General features: G+C 35.7%; 2 protein-coding genes across 3 annotated transcripts in view; both read left to right on the top strand.

The window, feature by feature from the left end:
• The window catches only part of LOC149801106 (uncharacterized), a 249792-nt gene that overhangs the window by 42459 nt on the left and 183528 nt on the right, over window positions 1-23805 (top strand). The gene's annotated exons all lie outside the window — the stretch shown is intronic.
• On the top strand, window positions 12280-21395 carry LOC149801110 (uncharacterized). 2 transcript variants are annotated; one of them, XM_089955138.1, is made up of 5 exons: window positions 12280-12343; window positions 13948-14024; window positions 15701-15837; window positions 16270-16347; window positions 20254-21395. In XM_089955138.1, the coding sequence occupies exons 2-5, from the start codon at window positions 14000-14002 to the stop codon at window positions 20620-20622; spliced, it is 609 nt and encodes a 202-aa protein (XP_089811264.1). In that variant the 5' UTR covers window positions 12280-12343; window positions 13948-13999; the 3' UTR covers window positions 20623-21395. The 2 variants fall into 2 exon arrangements, with proteins under 2 accessions (XP_089811264.1, XP_089811263.1); XM_089955137.1 differs by lacking the exon at window positions 12280-12343 and adding an exon at window positions 12923-13010.

The raw sequence follows: 23805 nt of genomic DNA, 5'->3' as shown, positions 1-23805 counted from the left end.
AATATTCACTGCTTTCAGGAACTCTATAATACGAGCGATGTTTATAGAATCAAAAGGTTCCTTCTTGTCATGCACATTGTAATACTGATTGCGCGTAGGTTGCAGGTCAAAATACCCTATCATAAAGTGTTTGACAGTGAATGGTTCATTGCAAGAAACGCACTCTGGTGGGTCTTCACCTATAAGCATGTGGGAGTGGGTGATATAAGTATGACCAATTCGGATTCTTGCAATGACTACCTCCTCCCTACGCATGGTTCTGTAGGAAGGAGTCCATTCTCCTAGAGTTGGCTTGATTGCATGAAGTTTGTTATTCACGGCATCATTCCATGATGCCTGCCACTTCTGACGAAAGGACCGTGTGACACTAGGTTTAAAATCAGTATACGGTATTTTAAAATCAGATGGTTATTGAGTAAGGGCCAGGTTAGCAGCGCGATCCGCTTTTTCGTTACCTTTAATACCAATATGGCTAGGTAACCAAAAGTATGTTATATCGTGGGAGACACTCATCTCGGTATTTTTGACGAGTATGTTTTTCAATAATGGATTCTCCAGTTTTCTATTGTGTAGTGACTGAAGTACTGATAGTGAGTCAGAGAAGATGATGCTGTTTAAAATACGTTTGCTTTCTATATGTTGCAGAGCAAGGTCTATTGCACTGATTTCGGCTGAAAAATTGTTCCATTTGATAAGCGAACTTGTGTTGTGTGATTTCCACAAACGAAGGCTGCAGCAGCCTTTTCCTCACCCTTTGAGCCGTCAGTATAAATTCTTGTGTAGTTTTTATATTTATATTCGGTGAGGAGTTCTTGATAACAGTTGTGAAAGACGGAAGGGTTTGTCTCAGATTTTTTCCATCGTGTAGCATAAAAAGTACTTTTGGTTGTTTAAGTAGCGAGGGTGGTGTTTCGGAGATGGACGTTTTCTGAATTGTAGAAAGATCAATTTTTGTACTGTCAAGGCTGGATGATATTCTAATGCCAAAGGAAGGTATGGCGTTTGTTTATTTTCGTATAAGGTTTTGTATTTGGGTTGAAAAACAGCCAAAAAAGCAGGATTCAGAGGGTCTGATTTTAATTTGAGAGCATACTGGGAGGAAAGCATTTCTCTACGATGCGATAACGGGGGTTCGTTCGCTTCAACTGGCAGGCTTTCACATGTAATGTTTTAAATGCTCTCAGAGCCAGTCTTATTCCCTGATGACGAATTGGATCATGCATTTTAAGATACGATTTTCTGGCTGAACCATACACAACGCAACCATAGTCCAGTTTGGAGCAAATAAGCGTTCTGTATAAATTCAGGATGACTTTTCTATCAGCACCCCAGTCAGTGTGCGCTACTACTTTAAGTAGGTTAAATGCTTTTAAGCATTTAACTTTCAAGTTCTTTAGGTGTGGAATAAAAGTCAGTTTTCTGTCAAAGATTATACATAAAAATTTTGTTTCCTCAACAACTGGAATAGGTGTTCCGTCCAGCGTGAGGTGAGGTTCATCGTGATGTCTTCGTAACTGACAGAAATGCATGCATATCGTTTTTGATTTCGAGAATTTGAAAGCGTTTGCATTGGCCCAATTTTGAATTTTGTTGATATTTTGCTGTAGTTGCCTTTCAATTGTATACATGTGCTTTGATCGATAACATATGAGAAAATCATCAACATGTAGTGAGCAATCCACACCAGGAGCCAAACACTTGGTGATGTTATTAATTTTGATGTTAAAGAGCGTCACAGATAAAATACTGCCCTGGGGCACACCCATCTCTTGCTCGTGCAGATCTGAGAGGGTAGAGCCCACTCGTACTTTGAATTTTCTCGCTGAGAGAAAGTTGGATATGAGATAGGGTAGACGGCCTTTTAGTCCTAGATCGTGCAGGTCATTTAGTATCCCGTACTTCCATGTCGTGTCATAGGCCTTTTCTAAATCAAAGAAAACCGCTACTAAATGTTCTTTCTTAATAAATGCATCGCGAGTAAATGTTTCCAGTCTAACCAGATGATCACTGGTGCTACGGCCAAATCGAAAGCTACTTTGTAAAGGAGATATTAAATTATTAGTTTCCAAGTACCAGACAAGCCGAGAATTGAGCATTCGTTCCATTGTTTTGCACACACAAGTGGTGAGTGCAATAGGTCGGTAGCTGTTGGGATCTTTGCTATCTTTACCTGGTTTGGGAACTGGTATTACAGTTGCTTCTTTCCAGATTTTTGGTACATTACCAGTAATCCATAAATCATAGAAGAGTTTCAAAAAAGATGTTAATGATGATTCTGGAAGGTGTTTCAAAAACTGGTAATGTATTTCGTCATTCTCAGCGGATGTATCATGGGCCTTGTCTAAAGCCTCCCTAAGCTCCGATAGTGAGAACAGTTGATTATAACTTTCCGAATTGTTGGAAGTGAATTTTAAACGTGACTTTTCTTTTAGAGTTGTAAGTTTACAGAAGGCTTCTGAATAATTAGACGATGATGAATTTTTGGAGAAACTGTCAGCAAGAGCATTTGCAATGTCACGTTTTGAACCAAAGTTGTTATTGTTCAGATGTCGGAGAGGGTTTTGTTTTCTCTTTCCGTTTATTTTGCGTATAGTGTCCGAAACGTTCTTAAGAGAGGAACGAGAGTTTAAAGAGGAAACATATTGCTTCCATGATGCTCTTTTACTTTCTTTGATCGTGCGGGGAGCTTTGGCCCGGACAATACGAAATATATTTAAGTTTTCGGGCGTCAGATGATTATTAAATTTTTTCAATGCTTCTCGGCATAGTCTAATGGCTTCCTTACATTCTTTAGTGACCCAAGGTTTTGGGGTTCTTTTACAATTCAGCGAGGACTTGGGAATGGATTCTTCTGCAATCTCTAATAAAATAGATATAAAATGTTGAATTGGGTCATTAACATTGAAAACTGTATTTGCATTCAGCCTAGTTTTACAGAGTGTTTCAAATTTAGTCCAGTTGGCCTTCCTTATGTTCCATTTTGGAATTACGTCATCAATCGTAGAGTTAACATTTTCAAGGAATAGTGGAAAGTGATCACTGCTGTGAAGGTCCTCATCGACCTTCCATTCGTAGTCCAAAAGCAGCGAAGGAGAACAAATTGTCAAATCGATGCACGTGTATGTACCCGTTCCTGGGTGTAAATATGTTGGTGTTTTGGTGTTATATAGACACAGATCTGTCTATAAATAAAGTCTTCAATTTTGTGACCTCTGTCACTTATATGATTTGATCCCCATAAGATGTTATGGGAATTAAAATCCCCGAGTAAAACAAATGGCGCGGGAAGCTGTTGAACAAGGTTGTCTAATTCGTTTGGTACTAGGTTAGTGTTTGGTGGTAAGTAAATAGAGCAAACTGTAATCACTCGATGAAGAGTGACGCTTACAGCAATGGCTTGCAAATTTGTGGTTAAAGGGATGACGCTATGAGGGGCTTTGTTGTACACAACAACAGAAACTCCTCCTGAGGCCCTGTCAACATTTTGGGAGTAGGTATTAAACAGGTTGTAGTCTTTAAATATGATGTTGTCCGTATCTTTCAAGAATGTTTGTTGAAGGCATAGTACTGCTGGATCATGTTCGTTTAAAAGTAGGAGAATATCATTGTAATTTGCTTTAAGTCCTCGACAGTTCCATTGTATGAAGGTGTTCTTCATTATCCTTTTAAATTGAAGATTGTGGACCTAGGTTAGACTTTTCGAGGAAGCAATTTGTGTGGTTATTTCTCTGGAGGAAGTACACGGGTGAATTTTTTGTATGTGGGTCTGGAGCTACCTTGAGCGCATGAAGCAGTTTCTTCTGCATCCATGCTCTCAATGTCTCCAAACCTGTTATAGAGTTTGATGGGGTCATCTGACCCCTTTTGTTGTCTGTTTCCGTGAGATTGGTTACTTTGTGGTCGAAAACTGGTAAGATGAGGGAGTTTTGGGATGACAAACAATTAAACGGTGTGCGCGTCTACTGTCCACTTGATCCAAAACAAGATGCTTCTGACATGATGGTTATGCATGGGGCAGATAGCAAGCACAAGAACGCACTAAAATACAAGCGACGTGTAACTTATATAGGAAATGTGCCACACTCTATGACACTATCTAAATTTGTCTCGATTATGGAGTATGTTGGTGTATTCCCCGGGAAGTACACAAAGAATACATAAGAACTACACAACGCGTAAATATCGTGGCTGCAAGTATGGTAAAACAGGACAACGGAAAAAGAATGCGTACGACAAAATAAACCGAGGAGAAGATGTTTATGACATTCCAAAAATATCAGGGTTGTCCTAAACATTAAACACGTACAAAAAACACAAATACGACAACCGGCCAAAGACGTTTACAACAGAAATCCTGCCGGCCACATTCTTAATGTAGAAAGTAAAGTGTATTCTCAGCACCTTTTCATTAGACTTGTCTGACACGTTGATTCTGGTCCATCCATCATACTGTACACTGACGCACATATACAGGATATTAAACGATTATGTTGTACGATGGAGGGAATGGTATTAGGTGTGGACAAAACATTTAATCATGGAGAAATGTACTTAACATCGATAGTTTTCAAAAACAGAGCACTTTTACGAACCGATACCGGAGAGTCTCCCATTTTTTTCGGCCTCTCTTTTCTACATGGTAAATCTGACTTTGAAACTTACAATGCTTTCTTCTCACAAATTGCCAGTCATTTCACAGATGAAGAAATAGAACACATGCTTGTCGGCTCAGATGACGAAACTGCGATTCGTAAAGGTTTAAAACTAGCATGCCTTCTCCTAGTTATATAAGTGAGAGAGAGAGGATAATTCTTGTTTTTTACATGCAGTTATTGTAACTGAAACCATGAAAGGGTACAAGAAGGGGAAAACAACATTTTTAAACCTAGGTATATTCCTCATAACAAAGGAGTCACATATCTGACTGATGATACTCTACCAAGTTCCAGTGCTGCATCTGTTCCAGTGACCATAAGAATGGATGCAGACAAGTTCTCTCTCATAGCAATGACAAAGCCGACAAATGGGGGTCTCAAGTCAGTTCAGGCACCAAATTGTAATGGCACACATGGGTCTGCAAACATTCTACGACCGTCATCCAAAGCAAAACTGGACATGAAAGAGACAAAGTTGAATGAGCACGATGGGACAAGTATGATCTGTATGAAACAAATGTTGAAATGTGGAATGATATCATTCATCGCCATGGTAATCAAGTCAACATATGTGGCAGACCAGAGTTTCAAATTGCTAATGAAATAAAATAGGGACTTACTTGGAAGCATACTCTGAAGTGTAACAATTGAAGCTTTAAGTCACCAGAGTATAAATTGTATGAGGAGATAAAAACAAATAAACCTGGACCAAATCCTGCTGCTGTAAATATGATGCTTCAAGCTGGACTACAATATATACCAATGGGCAACACCAGGGCTAGATACTTGCTTGCAGCCACTGACATTGCGCCACCTAGTAGAACATCTATGCAAAGGGCCTCCGACCTTGTAGGCAAAGCAACTGTGGAGCTCAACGAAATGGACATGACAGACAAGCTGAAACTAGTCAGACAGATTAATGGCATGCGTGGTGTTCAGTATCCTGAGCAAATAAATGTTGCTTTTGACGCAAGATACAATGTCATTAGCTTCGGACATGAAAATAAACCTGGTCAAAGTTCATCACAAGCTTTTGGAATTGCCTTCAAGACTGTTACAGAGAAGCAATACATTGTGCGGATTACAGTAGAAAAAAAGCTTTGTTGGTCTGGAGCATGGCTGAAGGGGAAAGGTTTTGATGTGCAATGACCAGGAGGCTATGTTGACTGCAAAGCAAATCTGTCACCAGTTGCACCACATTCAGAGTATGAAATTGCAAGAGAAATGGGAACAAGTTCGTGCTACAAGAGATTGTCATTAGACATGCACAACAGATGGTGCTGCACAGGCTGCTGCTGGCTTCCAAAATGCTTATACCAATCTGCATCTAATGTGGAAAGTAGAAAGACTGTATGATTCGGTCCATTTGGGTCGTTTACGGTTCAAACGGCGTAATTCTGCAATATTTAGTGAAAACATGTTTCCATGAATAAGAACAAGAGAAGGAAAAAGGCTCAAACAGAAAATTGTCAGCCAAGACATTAAAGCACGTTGCGGTTTAATTTTCATGCAAATGATGGAAGACAATAGTGTTGATATTACAAAAATTAAATGCAACTTCCCCAAGTACTGGATGCCACTCTGCGCTGTTATTCAGGGGACTGCTCAAAGGTATTCAAAGGTCTTAGTATTCGGCATTATTCAAAGGTCTGTGGGGGAGGAAGTACTACAGCTGGTGGATGTGATCAGCATACCTGTGCCCTCGTCAAGTGACTCATCTCAACATGACATAAACTGATAAGAATATCCTGCTAGAAGTTCTGAAAATGAAACTCTCCTGTGATGTTGAAGAAAGACTACGACTGAACACAAACACACAGAAATATTAGGCGGTGAACAGATCAATCAGTGTTTCATTACCTAGTAATGTGAACTATTCCAGAAAATTTGAGGCAAGAGTGCATTCAACAATACACAGACTCAATAACAGTCTGGAGTCATCACTGAAAATAAACACACTTGGCAGGTAAACTTTCAACAAGGACTCTGAGATCACTGGAGACAATGGATAAAGAATGCACTTACCATCAGTTGTATCAAAAGCATCCACAAACCAGGAAAAGTATTCTAGCAAGACGAGGAAATATGATACAGCCCATCTGAGATACAGGACTCAGCAAGGCAATAGGAAGTCTGACTACCGCAAAGGACTGTTAGATACCAAGGGCAATCACTCCTATAAAAAGGTTTAGCAGGAGCCAATGGACACTGCAGACAGAAAAAGTTATCTTAATTCCATGTACAAAATGAAAGTGCTCAGGGCACCATGAAGAACAAATTGTACAGAAGGGAAAACTGTAGTGGGGAAATCAGTAAGTAACACAACGCATGTTATGTGCAGTGTGTTACTTACTACCACCTGATGAGACCTATGGAGAGGTCGAAACAGTTTTCGCAGAATGTGAAGAAACAAATAAAGAAATTAAAAAGCAAATTAATAAATAAATTAAAAATTTCAACATTAAAATAACATGACATGACAAGACATGATTACTAGACTAGCTGAAAGAATGAATGAATGAATGAATGAATGAATGAATGAAAAAAGGAAGGAAGGAAGGAAGGAAGGAAGGAAGGAAGGAAGGAAGGAAGGAAGGAAGGAAGGAAGGAAGGAAGGAAGGAAGGAAGGAAGGAAGGAAGGAAGGAAGGAAGGAAGGAAGGGAGGGAGGGAGGGAGGGAGGAATGTATTTAAGAAATCACTGTCATACCAGCATAGTCTACTAAAAGAAAGACCACACTCTTTCCTTTCTCCTTGTTACTCAACACATCCATCCATCCTTCATTCCATGCCAGACATAAATTGATATGGATGTGGGTGGGTGAAAAAGATATACCATGATACCTGAATTTATTCCATATTACAATTTCAACTTTATCATGCAGTCTGGATAGTCACCATTGCCAATACAATGACCATAACCTTTGCAATACTGCCTATTATTGTTAACGGAATGACGCTCGAGGATAAGATGATCCACATTCACACACAAACTATTATGGCATAAATGGGAAGCATCTAGCTCCTTTGGTATAATCAGACTTCTCAACGTCACCATGAGTGCCAGACTGTGAACATAATTTTTCTTCCATGTGTTTGTCACGGGATCCTTTTATGACAATAGGCCATATAATCCATTGGCTGTTACATTTCCTGTCCATATTTTACAGACACTATTATGTGCTATCACAGAATTAAATGAGATTTTAGCTGACATACTTTCAAAAACTCCTCCATTGCAACTTCTATATGGTGTAGGAATACATTGCTGCTAATAATAATGAGTGTCATTTCCAACAGATGCCATTTCTGTGAATTTATAGGGGAAACATTTATTTTTAAATCTTTTAATTGGTTTCATTAAGTTTTAAAAAATTAAATTAAATATTTCTAATTGCTACAGTCAATATACACATGATGTGCAAATCTCATGTGTCTATCTTTAATAATAAAATTTTATATCAATTTAAAGTTGAATCAATGTTGCCCTGACAGGACATAGAACACAATTTATTTTATTATATGTTCTCAACATTTGTTTCTTAGTACTGACCTTTCCACTGTGTGCCAGTTAATACAAATCATATGTTAATCTAAAATACCTTCTAAGATGACTTCAGAGTGAAGTTCTCGTCAAAGGTTGACCTGCTCTTTTTTGAGTGTATTGTCAACAGACCAACATGTAAACAGAACACATATTTCACTTCTGGATCATCACCAACGCCTTATTACTCACTGTGCACTGTCTCCGAAATATACACAGACAACAACACCCTGAGCTCATATTCTCAAGAATAAACAATTACCTTTAAATCCCTACCAAAAAAAGCATAAATAAAACTCTTCTATCACCACCAAAATGAGAGAGGGAAAAATGTTCTAAAAATAGACTAGAACTACATTCATGTGTACTGTGTAGAAATAGATGAGCCATAACCACATCTGTCATTTTATGCAAAGTTATGTAAGCGCAGATTATATACCGGATATTTCATTGTTATGGTACTCATAGGCTATTAAGCGAATTTAGATAATTATTTAACAGAAAATGAGTCGTCTTCAAAAAATAATTTTATTTGTGAATGGTTGTCATTATCTAGTCTTCTTGATTTAAACCGCTTGGTTTCAATGTTCTAAGGCGGCTTATCCAGTAGGATTCCTTTTCTTATCTAGTTTGTGGACTCCAGTTGGGGTTGTGAGCAATTGCAATAAGTGTTATATCACTGAAAGCAAAGAGAAGTCTTCTGCGATCGGGCTTCTGTACAGCTTCTTTGTCATCCAGTCAGATCTATGAAGGTTGATCCCACATACTGAAGGCTAAAAGACCTTACATGTGATGAGATAAATGACATTCTCTGTTTTGCACGTTTTTATTATATATATATATATATATATATATATATATATATATATATATATATATATATATATATATATATATATATATATATATATATACATCCTCGAGTGTGTCCGCTCCAAAATATAGTTATATGCCTTTTCTGGCTCGAAATCCCCTTTGTATATTGATAAGTTGATTGTTTTCTCGTTTTAGTTTCTGTGTTTCTTCACACACATATTAAGTCAGAGAGAACGGCCTAATGACATTTTGACATTTTGACATTTTCTTATTTACAATCACCATTGCATATTGATACGCTGATTGATTTCTTTTGTTAGTTTCAATTTTTCTTTACATGGATTAAATCAATATAATACACACTTGTGATTTAAACATGAAAGATGCTTTTAATTATAGAAGGCAAGTACTACACAACACATGGTCAGCTAAGCCATTCACATGAAACCATAGCCATTCACATACCGGCGCAGGAAAATTAATGTGGGATAGAAACAAAGCGAAATGACCAACCAACAAGAGGTAATTCAACTATTTTAATATAATTAGTTGATGTAAGTCATTGTTTTGCCTTAGCAGCAATACCAGCAACCAAAATCTCTCTTAAGACGTATCTCTGTTTGTCCGTTTGTCTGTCTGTCTGTCTGTCTGTCTCTCTCTCTCTTTCATCCATTGGTCGGATTGACAACTTTTACCATCATATCATTCTTAACACAAGATACATCGTGGGATGACACAAACAAATATCCTCTACGCTCTTCATTTCATAGATTTTAACCCGTATCTTGATACGATGGTCCAGAGAGAGAGAGAGAGAGAGAGAGAAAGTGAGAGAGATGCGTTTAAACAATTTTATATTTAATTATTAATAATCTATTTTTCGAATATTATAGTAAATCTAAGAAACAACAACCAAACACTAAATACATCACATTATGTGTACCACGTAACCGAGAAATTTACCGTTTAATGTCGACATGGCTTGCAACTTTGTGTAATTGATAAAGACTATAGATAAATCCCAAGGAAAATGCACATATATCGTTCCGACTAACCATATTCTTGTAGGTTAATTGGTGTAATTTTTATTTCAAGGTTTTAATCCAGCCCAAATTAATTTTCTCTCTCACTCCACATTTCCGCGTAGTTTGTCCATCTTGCATCATGGGGGGGGGGGGAGGAACAAAATGCAGAAAGGATTGTCATGAGCATGTGTACCATATTAAATTCATTGTAGAAAACAGGGATTATTAATACTCTTTATCGTTATTTTTATGCATCACTAATAATTAATGTGTGGAAATTGATCATTGATCTATAATCAACTGCAGACGATCGCGAGATTGTTTATATATAGAAAAATATTGACAGATGTAACCTCACCAGACAGTCGTTTTAAGCAGAGATGTAAACATCTATTTAATAGTTTTCCTCCGTCACTCACCATCACGTACACGGTTACCTAGTGTGCAAAATTGTACAATCAGTAAAACTACATATGCACCTAGTAAATGTGTAACTTTTACCGAGTTGGAGAAATATTACAAGCAGTCAAACTGCATATGGACGGTAAGTAAATGCGCAACTTTATTGGTTGTTGTTGTTGTTGTTGTTGTTGTTCTTGGGTTTAACGCCATTTTTCAGCACAATATAGGTTATCCATGGCGGCCAGAATAACTGGTGGAGGAAGAACCCTGGAAAACCCAGGGAAGAACCACCGACCCACGAGAAGCTACTGGCAGGCTTTCCCACGTACCCACGCTAGCCGAGCCTTTGACTCGAACTCACGCAGATAGAGGTGAGATGGCAGTGATCCGGAACGGTGAGCGCTTTAGACCACTCGGCCACTCGGGGCCCCCAACTTTATTGATAAATACAATATTGGACAGCACACTTACTACAGTAGTCGTCATATTTACATATATAAAACTCAAATTATCGAAGACATTGTATCAACAGTGCGTGTCTCACGATCATATAGTGCTATATAAAACTGACACTGTCTTTTTTTTTGAGAAATAAAACTACATCTAGTAATTGTCGTTCATTTTTGTAGGGAGAAATGTGGGTAAAAAAAATTTCTGGCAGGTCATCTCCATTCTTTCGAGCGCAAATATTATTTTTGTTAATTCCCACAATGATAATCCTAAAACATCCATATACCAAAGTGTTTAGGTCTCCGCGATACTTAGTGTGATAGCGAAACCAGTTAGTTGGTGAAACAAAATAAAACATCAATCGTAACTAAATTTACTACTCATCGCAGTCGGCGTACACAAACATGACATCTTGTTAGGAGAAAAGATACCGTGCATAAGGCCGCTTACAACATTGTCTGTAATAATTAACTTTTAAATCAATCAATAAATTAAAAACATTTCTAAACAAAGAACGATGTTGCACAAGCGAATGATGAGTTTTAAATTCCCTACACACGCCCCAGAAAACAAATCAAATTGCCTATGTTATCATAATTAAATAATCCATAACATTACAAATCAAAAAACAAATTTTGTAATCATGTCTGAACATACAACGGCATAAAACAGGATCAATTTTGTGGCTGCGCCACGCAGTTAAAAATTAACGAGAAACAAGCATATAAGGTGAAACAATGTTCATTTGGTATTGTATGGGCAGATGACATCTTGTAAATCACATCTGGGGGAAAAAAAACTGTTTTCCGGACAGGCAGTGTCAAAATGCGACCTCTATATTTCTCTGGCAGGGAAGGGACGGGGTGGGTGAGACATGATTTAATATTCCTGCAGTCGGGAACATAGATCTAATCAATGCCATATGCCTGCACGGGTCTCTTTGGGATATTATGAGGTACAAACAAGTTCATGGTCAGACCTCTCGTTTATCTAGCAGTCAATTTCAAACCACCTTCCAACAGCCAATGTCAAATCATCTTTTATAAGCAGAGCGGAGTGTTATAATCTCTTTGTGGATGGGTTACACGACTGCCGTTGATATACTATACCAAAACCTTATATAAAACATGTGTTCATCAGCTAATGTAAGTCATATCTCGAGAGAAAAAAGATACCGAGTCTATTTTCAAAGCGATCCGAATTAGAGAATATGTTCTTGGTCCGAAAGCACGTTCCGTAATTAGGATTGTGTTGTGAACTGCTGAACGTGGCAGCTGGTCGGGAATACATACGCATGTATGTGCATTCTGCTTACGACCGACTGATCAAATATGTACTGTCATGTCAATTGCGTTTTACATAGTGCTTGATGCTGACGTTTGTTCAAATAAATATTCGTTAGAAGTACTTTATCATGCGTGTCAAAAGGCGTCGTAAGGAGCAATCATTCACTGTAAGTATGATAAGGGCAGATTAGACTACTTTAAACAAATGTCGCGTCACAAGATATACGTGTTCAATTATATGTATCACAATATTTGAAGTCTTGAAAAGTACTCAATATGATTTAGACATCAACTAAATATGTAGACAAGATGGTATATCATTTTCCAAACCTGACAGGAACTCAGTGTTTCCCCCCACCCCCTACCCCGTTATGGTTCTGCGCTTCAAAGATAACACGAAATCTGGCTTTCCAAATACTATTAGCACATATCTTTGTCTCTAGGTAGATGTTCCTCTCGTTCAGTACAAACTACAATACCCAGCTTTACATCTAGCCTGTTCTAAATCGATAACTTTCCCACGTTATACGGAGGGTCTAAAGAGATTAAGCATGGATTTGAGGTACATTAAAGGTAGAATATTTAAACTAAATCACATTATTGTCTTTCGATCTTTCACTGCGTTTCGGAAAAGGAGCGAACAAATTAAAATTATACAATAACCAAGGTGCAATTAAATTTCACACAGAAATCAAACGCGATCTTCGGGATTTTTTTATGTAATACTCTCTCATTCCCAATATTACTGGGCCTCTTCCTGGTCTATCCATTCTAAATACACAGTAGTGAGTTGCACAGTTACATGAAGGCGATTGCCGAAATAAGAAGATAAAGGTATGTGTATTCATATTCTTTCATTCCAAAAAGGTTTAAATTGTGTGGATGTGACATTATTTCATTTTGTGTTCACATTCACCAATCTATAATACTAAAACAATGTATTCGTATAATGAGATGTTCAGTAGTAGAACGGAAATGATGTCATTTTGATATTGGCTGCCAGCCATCTTTGTATTTAGGGTTATAAAGAAATTCGAATTGGTTCATTGAGAGCAGTTATAAAATCGAACTGAAAAATATGACTTTGAGAATAAAACAACTTGATTCCGTCCTCGCTAGCAGCAGGTCGAAAAGCATATATACTGTAACGTAGCTTATGGTGATGCTTGACAGAAATTGTAGCTTATTTAAAAGGCCAGTGTATCATGTTGACAACGGTATCGTTGAGTTAAAGCGGAAGGCATAAACGATTGTTTGAAATTCTTAACTGATTTAAATATAAAATATTATTTTTTTCTATCCTGGCTTTTATTTTGTGTGCAATCACTTGCCCAAAACTGATAAACTTTATCAAAATCACAAAAGAATACGCGCACAGAAGTATTCAGTGTTTAACAACCTTTCATTCAAACTGTTTAAAATGAACGATCAGTGTATTTAGATAAAAATACACAGATGGCGAAATATAAGTTAATTTTCCTTAAATTCAATATCCATTCGTTGCAGTTAATTAGGCAGATGCATTTTAACCCGAGAAGTAGCGTGCAAACAAAGCATAAATGGAGAAGTTCTTTTCAATTCGCGTAACTTGATAGGTCATATATGTACCTAGAAAATCAATGTATGTGGTCTCTTCTGTACCTTTTAAAAACTGATGTAGCAGTGAGATCCACTAATGAATAGACCGAATCGCATTTACCAATGTTGGAATTTTGTAAAATAAAAATAATTCATCTTAGAGAATAATATGCGAATTTCTGTATTTTTACAGATCTACTTTTTAACTTGTTGATTGGAACAACTGAATTAAAATATTTACCACCATGAGCTTCCAGTATGACCAACTTCGTAAGTATGGACAATTTTGTCAAGGATGTTCAGCTTTATTTTCATGTTACAAGTGAGCATGATGTGATGTTCCATAACATTGTTTATATTCGTCCGTGTAGAGAATAGACCAAACGATTCGCACTTCAAGCACGTAAGAAGAAACAAAGAGGAGGTTGATTAAATGTGGCCTACAATTTTCAAATAGTCAAATTGTCAAGTTAAAAACGAATTGTTTGCATGAACGCTTGAAAGTTATAATTCTTAAGTGCCATATAATGATCACACTTTCGTCTTTTATACAAATATATCTGCAAGAAATCGAAGTTAACAGATTCTGTTAAACAAATATGAAAGAGATAGAAATAATTGCCATAATCATTAACCTATATAAATTCTTGCACTAAACTGTTAATATGAAACAGAAAATCATTAGAAGAGAACTTGTCACGCAATTATTTGTTTTAATTTGCACAAACATAAATCATGGAAGGCATGTACATGCTTATTTATTTGATTCCAAATCTCTGTCGATAATATCTTGAAATCTAAATATGTTGAGGTGATTAGGAGAAGTGGTATACTCAAAGAAAGTACTTAAATGTATATAGGTAGACGCAACCATATATGGAATGCAGTAAATCACAAGTGTGAGGTGGAATCTTCATGAGAACGTCGAAATATCGTTTTGACTTCTAAGAGTATATTTTTTTTTATAAACACGTGCTTTTGTTGGTATATTCCTTTCACATCTGTAAATTATGTTACAGTGGCGCAGATTTACCTGACACAGAAAATGGGATTGAATTACTATCTTTAGTACACTTTTCAAGTATGATGGACACTTTTCCTAAAATGTCATATAAGCTTCAAATAAATATAGACCCATACAATTAAATGAGTGAAAACAATGTTTTACTTAGCATTCCAATTAGTAGCATTTTCGCAGGAAAATGATCACATCCTTATCGACTACTCGCACCAGGAAAAGACTACGTTAGTCTTATTATCTTTTTTCGGAATATTTGTTTCTATACCAGCTCACATATGCGATTTAAAGATTGGTCTTTCCATTTTTTCGATGTGCTTACACGCAATTTAACTATAGTTGGAACCAGATCCCACTGTTTCCTAGCTCACAATGGCTGAACATTGTTTTCAGTAGTAGACAACATAGAATGATCAGAGATATTATTTTGTATTTTGACTGGACTGAAATATTATTGTGGGATTATTATGAATTTATTCCAAGACATAATACCTGGATTATATCACTGTGATTTGCTACTCACGGTACCCTGTCACCATACCTCAGTGGATACTATTTCTAATTATTAAAAGAGATCACATATTCTATGTGACTTCGACTGTCTCTGCTGTCTAAATACTCATGAAGCTCGATCTCACTTTCAAAATAAATCTTCGATCACAAACATCAACACGAACAGGCAAGTGCATTGCGTGTTTCCCAGATGCTCATTCAGAGAGTTTATGATCTTGACGTGTATCATTCGAGTTGCTTTCTTGACAAAATAAGTGCGAGAAATGCTTATTATGACAATTTCCAAAGTAACTCCTATCCTCACGATGACTGTGATAACGATGATTCACAATATTAAGATAGTATATCTGATGCCGTTAGAGAATTGGTAACGTCGTCTTTTTTCATTTGTTAAGCATTTTCGTTCCTTTATTAGGAGCGGATATGGAAGTGAATCGCATACTACAGAATGTGATAGTGGCACATCACATAATCCAAGTTGTTAATCTAGTTCTTGGCATCATCATTTGTGGAGCAACGTCGCATATCTTTCTGATGCTGGTTCACCTGTCGGTATGAAATTGTCATCATCATTGCATGGGCTATCACAAAATATAATTATTTAACTATTATTATTATTATTATTATTATTATTATTATTATTATTATTATTATATAAATGTAAATCCTACCTTAACTGCAAAACTACTGACCTCAAACTCAGATTCTACTAAATATATTGTTTTGCTACTTCGAAACATGTCAAAGTCAATTAGGAAAAACCTGCACAAACCTGAATCGCGGACAAAACGTAAAGACACGATATAGCTATGCATAACAGGTTTCATATTACTGCAGTATAATGCATTAAATGAATGTATTCACGTATGTACATTGTAACTGTTTATATTTATGCGTTAGGTATTGTACCAGAATGAGAGCTGCATGTTACAATACCTACTTTAGCTCCTGGCAATCTTGAAATTTGCCAATCTATTTTTTCAGCCCCTCTTGCCTGCATTTGTTTTCGTCATCTTCTGGATTGCATCTCAATGCAATTACCAGAACCTGCGTCACATTCTTGTACGTATTCCGATTCTGTAGAAACCTCTCTCTCTCTCTCTCTCTCTCTCTCTCTCTCTCTCTCTCTCCCTACGTTGGATTGACTCAGAGCCCATACTTATGCAAGCAGAATTGTATATTAAAGCTATACATACAGGATGAATTTGGATTTAACCATTACATCTAGCTGGCCAATTACAGTCCATCTGTCTCCACAAACAGGCATTAACTCTCTTAGTAATATTTATGTTTCTAATAGTACACTAGAATGTAGATATTAAGAGTTACAATGCATATCATAAAAGGAAATATATACCGGATATAATATCGGTAGAAAGAAATCAACGATTACATACCTCATCCTATTGTTACACTGCCTTTGATCCACAGTGTCAAGCCTTTTGTGTAGATTGTACATTATATTTTATTAATATTCTTTCTTATTCATATCGTATAATCGACTATGACGAGTCTTAAGCCTAGATAGTGGTCACTACTAGTGCGTTATTTAACAGTTTCATCTCTAGTTCTTTTTACATCATCTAGTCTAAACTGTACGACCTCAGTTTATTCGAGGCGTGTTTTATCACATTCCAAAAATCGAAAAGATTTCTTAATAGTCATTCATTGACACTCAGTCCACTTTATCCAACAATAACGTGATGAGACTCTAGCAGTGCACGAAGGCAGGAGAATGATATTTATACTTTTCGTTGTACTTTGGACAGTTTTGAATCTTATATATGTCCCCAGTTGCGTGTGGTGACAAATTTGACCATAATTATATTCTGATGTATGTTTGTTTTTAATCGGATACATAAAGTGTTAGAGAATTAGCTCGATTTCTGATATGCTTATACGTGGCATTTACAGAGCAATTTCGAAAGAAGCAAGATGTTAATCCATCGATCATTTTCGTTAGCATAAACAAAACAGAAAACACAAAAGACAAAAGAAGAATCACATTATGCCAGGATTAAAATTAGCTTTATGACTTAGACACTGTGATTGCAGTCTGTTAATCCAATCATAATTTCAACGCCATTTATTTTGTGGCATCAATGAAAGTAAGTGGTGTCCTTTTGCATATAGCACAGTATAGAGAATATTGGCATACCTCTATGCTACTTCGATGTACAATATCGACAATTCATTATATATGGTGTTAGGATAACAACGCGATTACTACAGCCAACGGCTGCTAGAAATGTTATTTCCAATTTTATCGAGATTTTAACTTGGAATAGTCGGAATTACACGAACTTTAGCAGTTATTGAAAGTGGGGAAATGAAAATGAGCCAGGGTTTAAAATTCTTTATTCCGGATGTGCAATAATTCATATATAAAATTTATGAACAATAAACAGGCTTTCGAGAGTTGCATGTCTGAAGTAAGGCCAATCTGAATACACACAAACCTAAATAACACCCACCAATCGTACATCTGAAGAAAGATATTGTTTGGAACTCATTTAGCACGACCTCAAAAATAAAAGATCTCGTGTATGAAAAAAGGATTGTGTAACAAAACGTACCAATAAAAAATAACAATAATATTTTCTTTCAAACGCACATTTTATGCAACGTATGCAACGGAAGACTTAATTACAGTTAGATTAAAGAATAAATTTATAAAGTCATACAATATTCTGTTTCCTAAATGTAAGGAAATCGCGATATAACTTTAAATATTCTTAAGTGTCAGCTGTGACGATGTGAAGGAATCCAATAATATTTGCAATCAACGCTTAATATGATAAGGAGTTTTGAATTTGTGTTTGTTTCGCACTACGTGGAACTGTTCGCCGGGTACGTTAAAACATGTTGACACATATAATTTCTGTTTTATGACACTTAGAATTTATAAACTGTAAGTTGATGATATGTCACTAGACATTATGATCGGTGTCATCTTCGGGTTTCAAATCTATCTGTAATTCTATTACAACCAGTAGACGGGTTGCAGCTATTGTACATACAATATATAGAACAAGGTTATAAAACTGACCATACTCGAGTCTAAACAACTCTCAGTTTTCCAAAAACAGAACAACACATAACTTTTTAGAAGTAAAACCATCATTCCTTGAAGACGTTAGTCTACATAACGAATGTGATGGATTCTATTAACGACTCCAAGACTCAATTAAACTATGTCTCTTGCATCAGATTGTAACATAGGACTAACTCCAATTTCTGAGATTAGCTTCTCTTTTAAAGATTAAATATTTCTATAGTTTTTCTTATAAATAAGAAATTAAACTATGTTTCTAATACTTAAAATAAAGAACAAAAAACTCAACATTAAGATAAAATTGCAAACGATATTACTTTTAAAGAACAGGTAAACAATATAAGTATATTACATTAATTAGAAATGATAACGTGACATTTAGTGAAAGTCCTTGTCAAGAACTCTAAAGGAGACAGAGTGGAATATACTGCAATTAAGACAGAAGCTTTTTAAATGGTTTCAAGATATTTATATAATTTGAAAAATAGAATCTCTACAAATAAGAAAGTCCTAAATTTAATTTAGTGAGACGGAGCATTCACAAAACATGAGTCAGAAATCCTAACGGAAACTGAATTACACAATGAATAAATTAGTCTTCAATCACCATATCGACTCAGATGATCCCTTGTAGTTTTAATGAAAATTACAGATGTTCTTAACTTACATCACACATAATTAAAATTAACGAATGACAGAATTACACTAACTAAATCAACAGCAGATCGTAAAATTTAACTATTAATGAAAGTCGCTGGAAATATCGAATACAAGTGGATTCTTGAAAGTCCTTTGTGGAGATATTAGTGACTATTTTGTACACGCGAGTCATTTTGTCCTCAATAATGGTGAGCAATCATAAACTCAGTCGAAATGTGCTATTATATGCGTCTCAGAAGGAGATAAACCACAACAATTTTTAAAAGCAGAAGACCTATTTATTTATTAATAAATTGATGCTATTTAGCTTTATAATGCATTGAAAATCGACTTCAACATAAACTTCCATCAGTTGCAAGTACTAATCAAAACAAATGTTATCAACGAGATATGAATAAGAGAGAATATCCGTATTATTTATGACATTATTTGTTAATCGAAAGCATGTAGGTTAACTGAATTTCTTCTTTTGAACGATGTTTAGAAAGCGTTTGGTTATGTTGCTTTTTATATTATTTCATTGAATGATATTAAAAGCTTCTAATTTTTACCAACGCTTTCCAAAGGTGTTTCAAACCGATTGATAAAAATATTAAATAATGTTTCAATGTAACTGAAAATAATTAACCGTGGTTTAAAATCAAGAATTAATTTAGACAAGGTGATTTCATTCCCCCGAGCTTTTGTCCTTATGTGCGGAGATACTAACTCATTCGATTAAGAACATCCAACTATTAATAGAATTAAATTTAAAAACACATTATATATTATTTCACTGTAATGACAATGCTGTCACCCTAGATGGCTCAGAGACGTCCTTAGGGTCAGCTATGGATAGTATCTACCATATGTCTGTAGAATAAAGTTAATGAAAACGAACTTCTGGAATAAACCAAACATGTACAAGTTTATTCAGTTTTCAAGTTCTAGTCAGAAGAAATCATTATGTTCAGTACCTAAACTTATGTATGAAGTGTTGAAAATAAGACATATTATATTTAGGGTACATTATTATAAGATGGGTTATACTTTTCCATCCTTTCATTTCCAACTTTTGTTGATTAAAATATCAGAGCTTTATCTGCATTATGTATCACATTTATTGACCACTTAATGTTTTAGTATGTACTGTATAAGGTTACACATGGTTATAAAAGAAACAATTTATTTGAATTGAACGTCTTCTGGGGATGAACGATGTATTGATTTGCTTTTGATATTTCTCATTTATTGCATATGTTATATAATTGCAGGTCCACTTTAACTTTATCCTATGTATGATGTGGTTCATGGCCGTTTTCCCAATTTTCATGATATCAATTATTGTACCCATGGACACGTACACATATCCTTATTCAAGAGAGGTTGACGCCGTACCAGTAATCGTGGCTGTTTTCAACGGCATCCTGAGTTTCAGCTCAATAAGTTTTGCAGTCTGCGCAATCTGGAAGGCTGCTCGAAATGTTGCTCTTAATGCAAAACTTGCCACACTGCAACACGTCGATGGACACCGCTCTCCCTTCCCATATGATGGAAGAAATACGTTTACAGACAATAGTGGCATACGAAATCCTCAAGCCACTTATGTTCAACCGATGTGGACAACGGTAACGGTTCAGTAACAAGGACCAAGTACTGTTCATTCTGTCCCAGATTTCCAGCATTAGATGATGCGAGTTTAACCAATTGATATAGGTATGATACAAGTTCCAATTAGCAAACTGTATACAAGCTTTGACTCTCAGTGTTTGACTACATTTCTTCCAGATAATGTAAAAATGTAACAAATGGTTGATACAATAAATGAAAATAAAGGCCTCTGACCTTTTGGAAAAAAATTAAGCATTGATTATTTTGTCTTGAAACTGAAGGAAAAAACACTAATCTTTGTAAATAGGATGTACAACCAAACCACTCGACTAGAAAATGAATTAGACAAGGCAGGAGAACTGAAAAAAGTAACAAACAAATAATATCAGTATATTTGTTTTAGAGCCTTAGAATATTGCCTGGGAGAAACTATTAGAGCAAATGTGTTCTAGGGCACAGCATGTACACGTTTGCAAATATCACTGCGGGATACGAGTCATTTGTCTTTGGGAAGTAGTTAAGAAGGATCTAAAAGAAAAAGAAAACTTCGAAAAGGGTTAGTGCCTAAGTTATATTATTTATCACTGCATTTATGACTTTGGCATGTTTTGACTCACTTTAGGGTGTATATAGTTCAGCTCTTTAACCTAAAGTCCACACATGTCGTTAGACGGTCACTAGTGTCAAAACATAAACGCGCATCGTTTGATTTTGTGTTTTTACGTATAGTTCCTACTTATTTTCTATGGAAACGTTTATTCATTAAATTAAAACATTGGTGGTTTGTTGTCCTAGACTGAAATAATGTTGGTTACTTTCTTCTTATTCCTTATTACAGATTCAACCATGTTCACACCCAGTTCAATGTTTATTCCTTAACCATATCCAGTTGGCTAGTATCGCCTATTCCCGAAAAAAATAAGCAGTTGGTTACCACTTAGGTTTTTCTTATTAAAAGATATCCTACATCAAAGTCTGAACACTCTTCAGAATATTTATTGCAATTTTCCCTAAACAGGAGGAAGTGTTCATGATATTGTAAGTTATACAGTTTCAGTATTTTGAAATTAATTAATTGATTAATTAATTGTGTTATGTGTTTGAGTCTTATTATGCAGTGTGTGGCATGAAATATTAGTATTCGGCTTCAAAAAATGTATTAATTACTCATGCATTTGTGAGACATAAATCCTTACGAATATGAAATCGGAGATTTTTCTTCTGAAGACATATTGTGTATAGAGGAGAATTATTTGTAATATTTATGAGTGTAAGAAATTTTCAGTTGACATCGACAAAATAATGGGCAATCTATGGGTACCTGGCATGAAAAAGGCACAATGTGGATTGATGGTATTATAGGATTTTGATTTCAATGCTTCTTGAACAGCATCTAGTTAGGGATCTATTCCAACAGTAGGTAAAGTTATAAGAAAACTAGTTTCGCCAATTTCGAGAAGCCTGGAACTCAATGTCTAGTAGATATGATAGGGCCCATTAGGAGTTTACCTATTAAGCCCGAATTTGGATCCTGCAGTTTACCCCTAAAATGATTATAACATGGATCATTCTTGGTTAGATTCTACGTATTGATACATTTGTCCCACAACCGCATGATTTGTTAAAAGCAATCGTACAAATTGGAGGGTCCTTACAGATATGGGCAGTATTAAAAGCCATTATTGTCTTTGAACATCTTGTAACCAAACTTTGAAATACCTGAAACCCTACACAGAAGGCTTGATTTCAATCGCTGTTTGTTTCTGATTAGGGATCTGTTTCAGCAGTAACTACGGTTTATAAAAAAGGTATGTTCTATTAGAATTCGTAATTACATAAAGGAGAGAGGCGACTACATACAACTCCGTAAGAAGCTTTTATATTACTTATTCTCATGGGCCATTACATCCCTTCATTAAAGAGTTCTGACATGGAGACGTTTTGGCGATCTCTCTCAAGGAATAGTGTGCGTTCATCAGTTTATAATCGGGTGAATGTCCTCTAATACTCTCGAATATACAGGTATAAAATTTAGAAATGAGATTACAGTGGGATATAGAAGTACCAAAAGGTTTTAAGCATGCGATATGAGCCACGAAAATCGGAGTTGACATTGGTTTTAACAGTTCGTTTTATTACGTGGTTAGTACTATGAAAATTAAATGTGTCAACGTCAGACCCAGAATTATGGCTTTTCAACTGACTTCTGGTTATGCCTTGGATGTTGCCACAGAAGCTGGCGAATGATTAATCTAGGTCATAACGTAAAACATGAACATTAGCCATACATTCAACTCAAACCGCGGCGAATGCCCCGGTAATAAGTGTCATCAGAAATTTTCATACATTTGAATCCTCTACAAAGCGATGTTTTATTCGATTACCTTTTTGATTAATCATAAGGGTGTTTATGCCCAACAATTTTATTCTAATACAATATATATATATATATATATATATATATATATATATATATATATATATATATATATATATATATATATATATATATATATATATGCATTAAAGCTGTGGTACTATTACCACGAACATGACAATGTGTTATTTCCGCTATGTGTGTGCTACACTTTGAATAAACGTCACATAAAATGTTTCCATAGCTTCAAAAAGAATATCACTAAATCCATCTTGAAAGGTAAAGGTGTATGACTGTAGTGCGCCGTTGACCCTTTGTACAGATGTAATTTTTTTATATCCGACACTATGCCGTTTATGAATCTACGATATATACTTGTAAAGATGCATTACTGAGGTTAATAAATACCAGGTAAATCCGTTCCATTTTCTTTTAATGTAATTGTTTTTTGAGGCCATATATGATAATAGTCTTGTGACCCGTTTAGAAATGTGACCTCTTAAAGATGTCATATCGAGTCATTTCAAAGTACATTTACTACATTTGAACATCGAATCTTTTCAATTCCCCAATGCTGAACATTTCGATATTATAGGTACCCAAAGGCAATCGTCCATTTGTGCTCTCTCGTTCTTATCACTGAAATCAGCATAAACTAATGTATAGTACATAATTGTTTATATCAGTTTGTTAAATGGGACGGTGACACAAACATTGGAAGCTCTGGCCAGAACAGGGTCTCCAGTAAACCTAAATCAGTACTTTAAGTGAAAATCTCCTCTTGTATTATCGTCATTTACCAAGGAATGTCCAAAGATCTAATGATAAGCTTCAATTG

This window comes from Sinohyriopsis cumingii, chromosome 4, assembly GCF_028554795.1.
Source record: "Sinohyriopsis cumingii isolate HCF-2022 chromosome 4, ASM2855479v2, whole genome shotgun sequence".
In the NCBI taxonomy this organism is placed as follows: Eukaryota; Metazoa; Mollusca; class Bivalvia; order Unionida; family Unionidae; genus Sinohyriopsis; species Sinohyriopsis cumingii.
The sequence above is the reverse complement of the archived record's forward strand: the minus strand, read 5'-3'. Positions and strand labels throughout refer to the sequence as shown.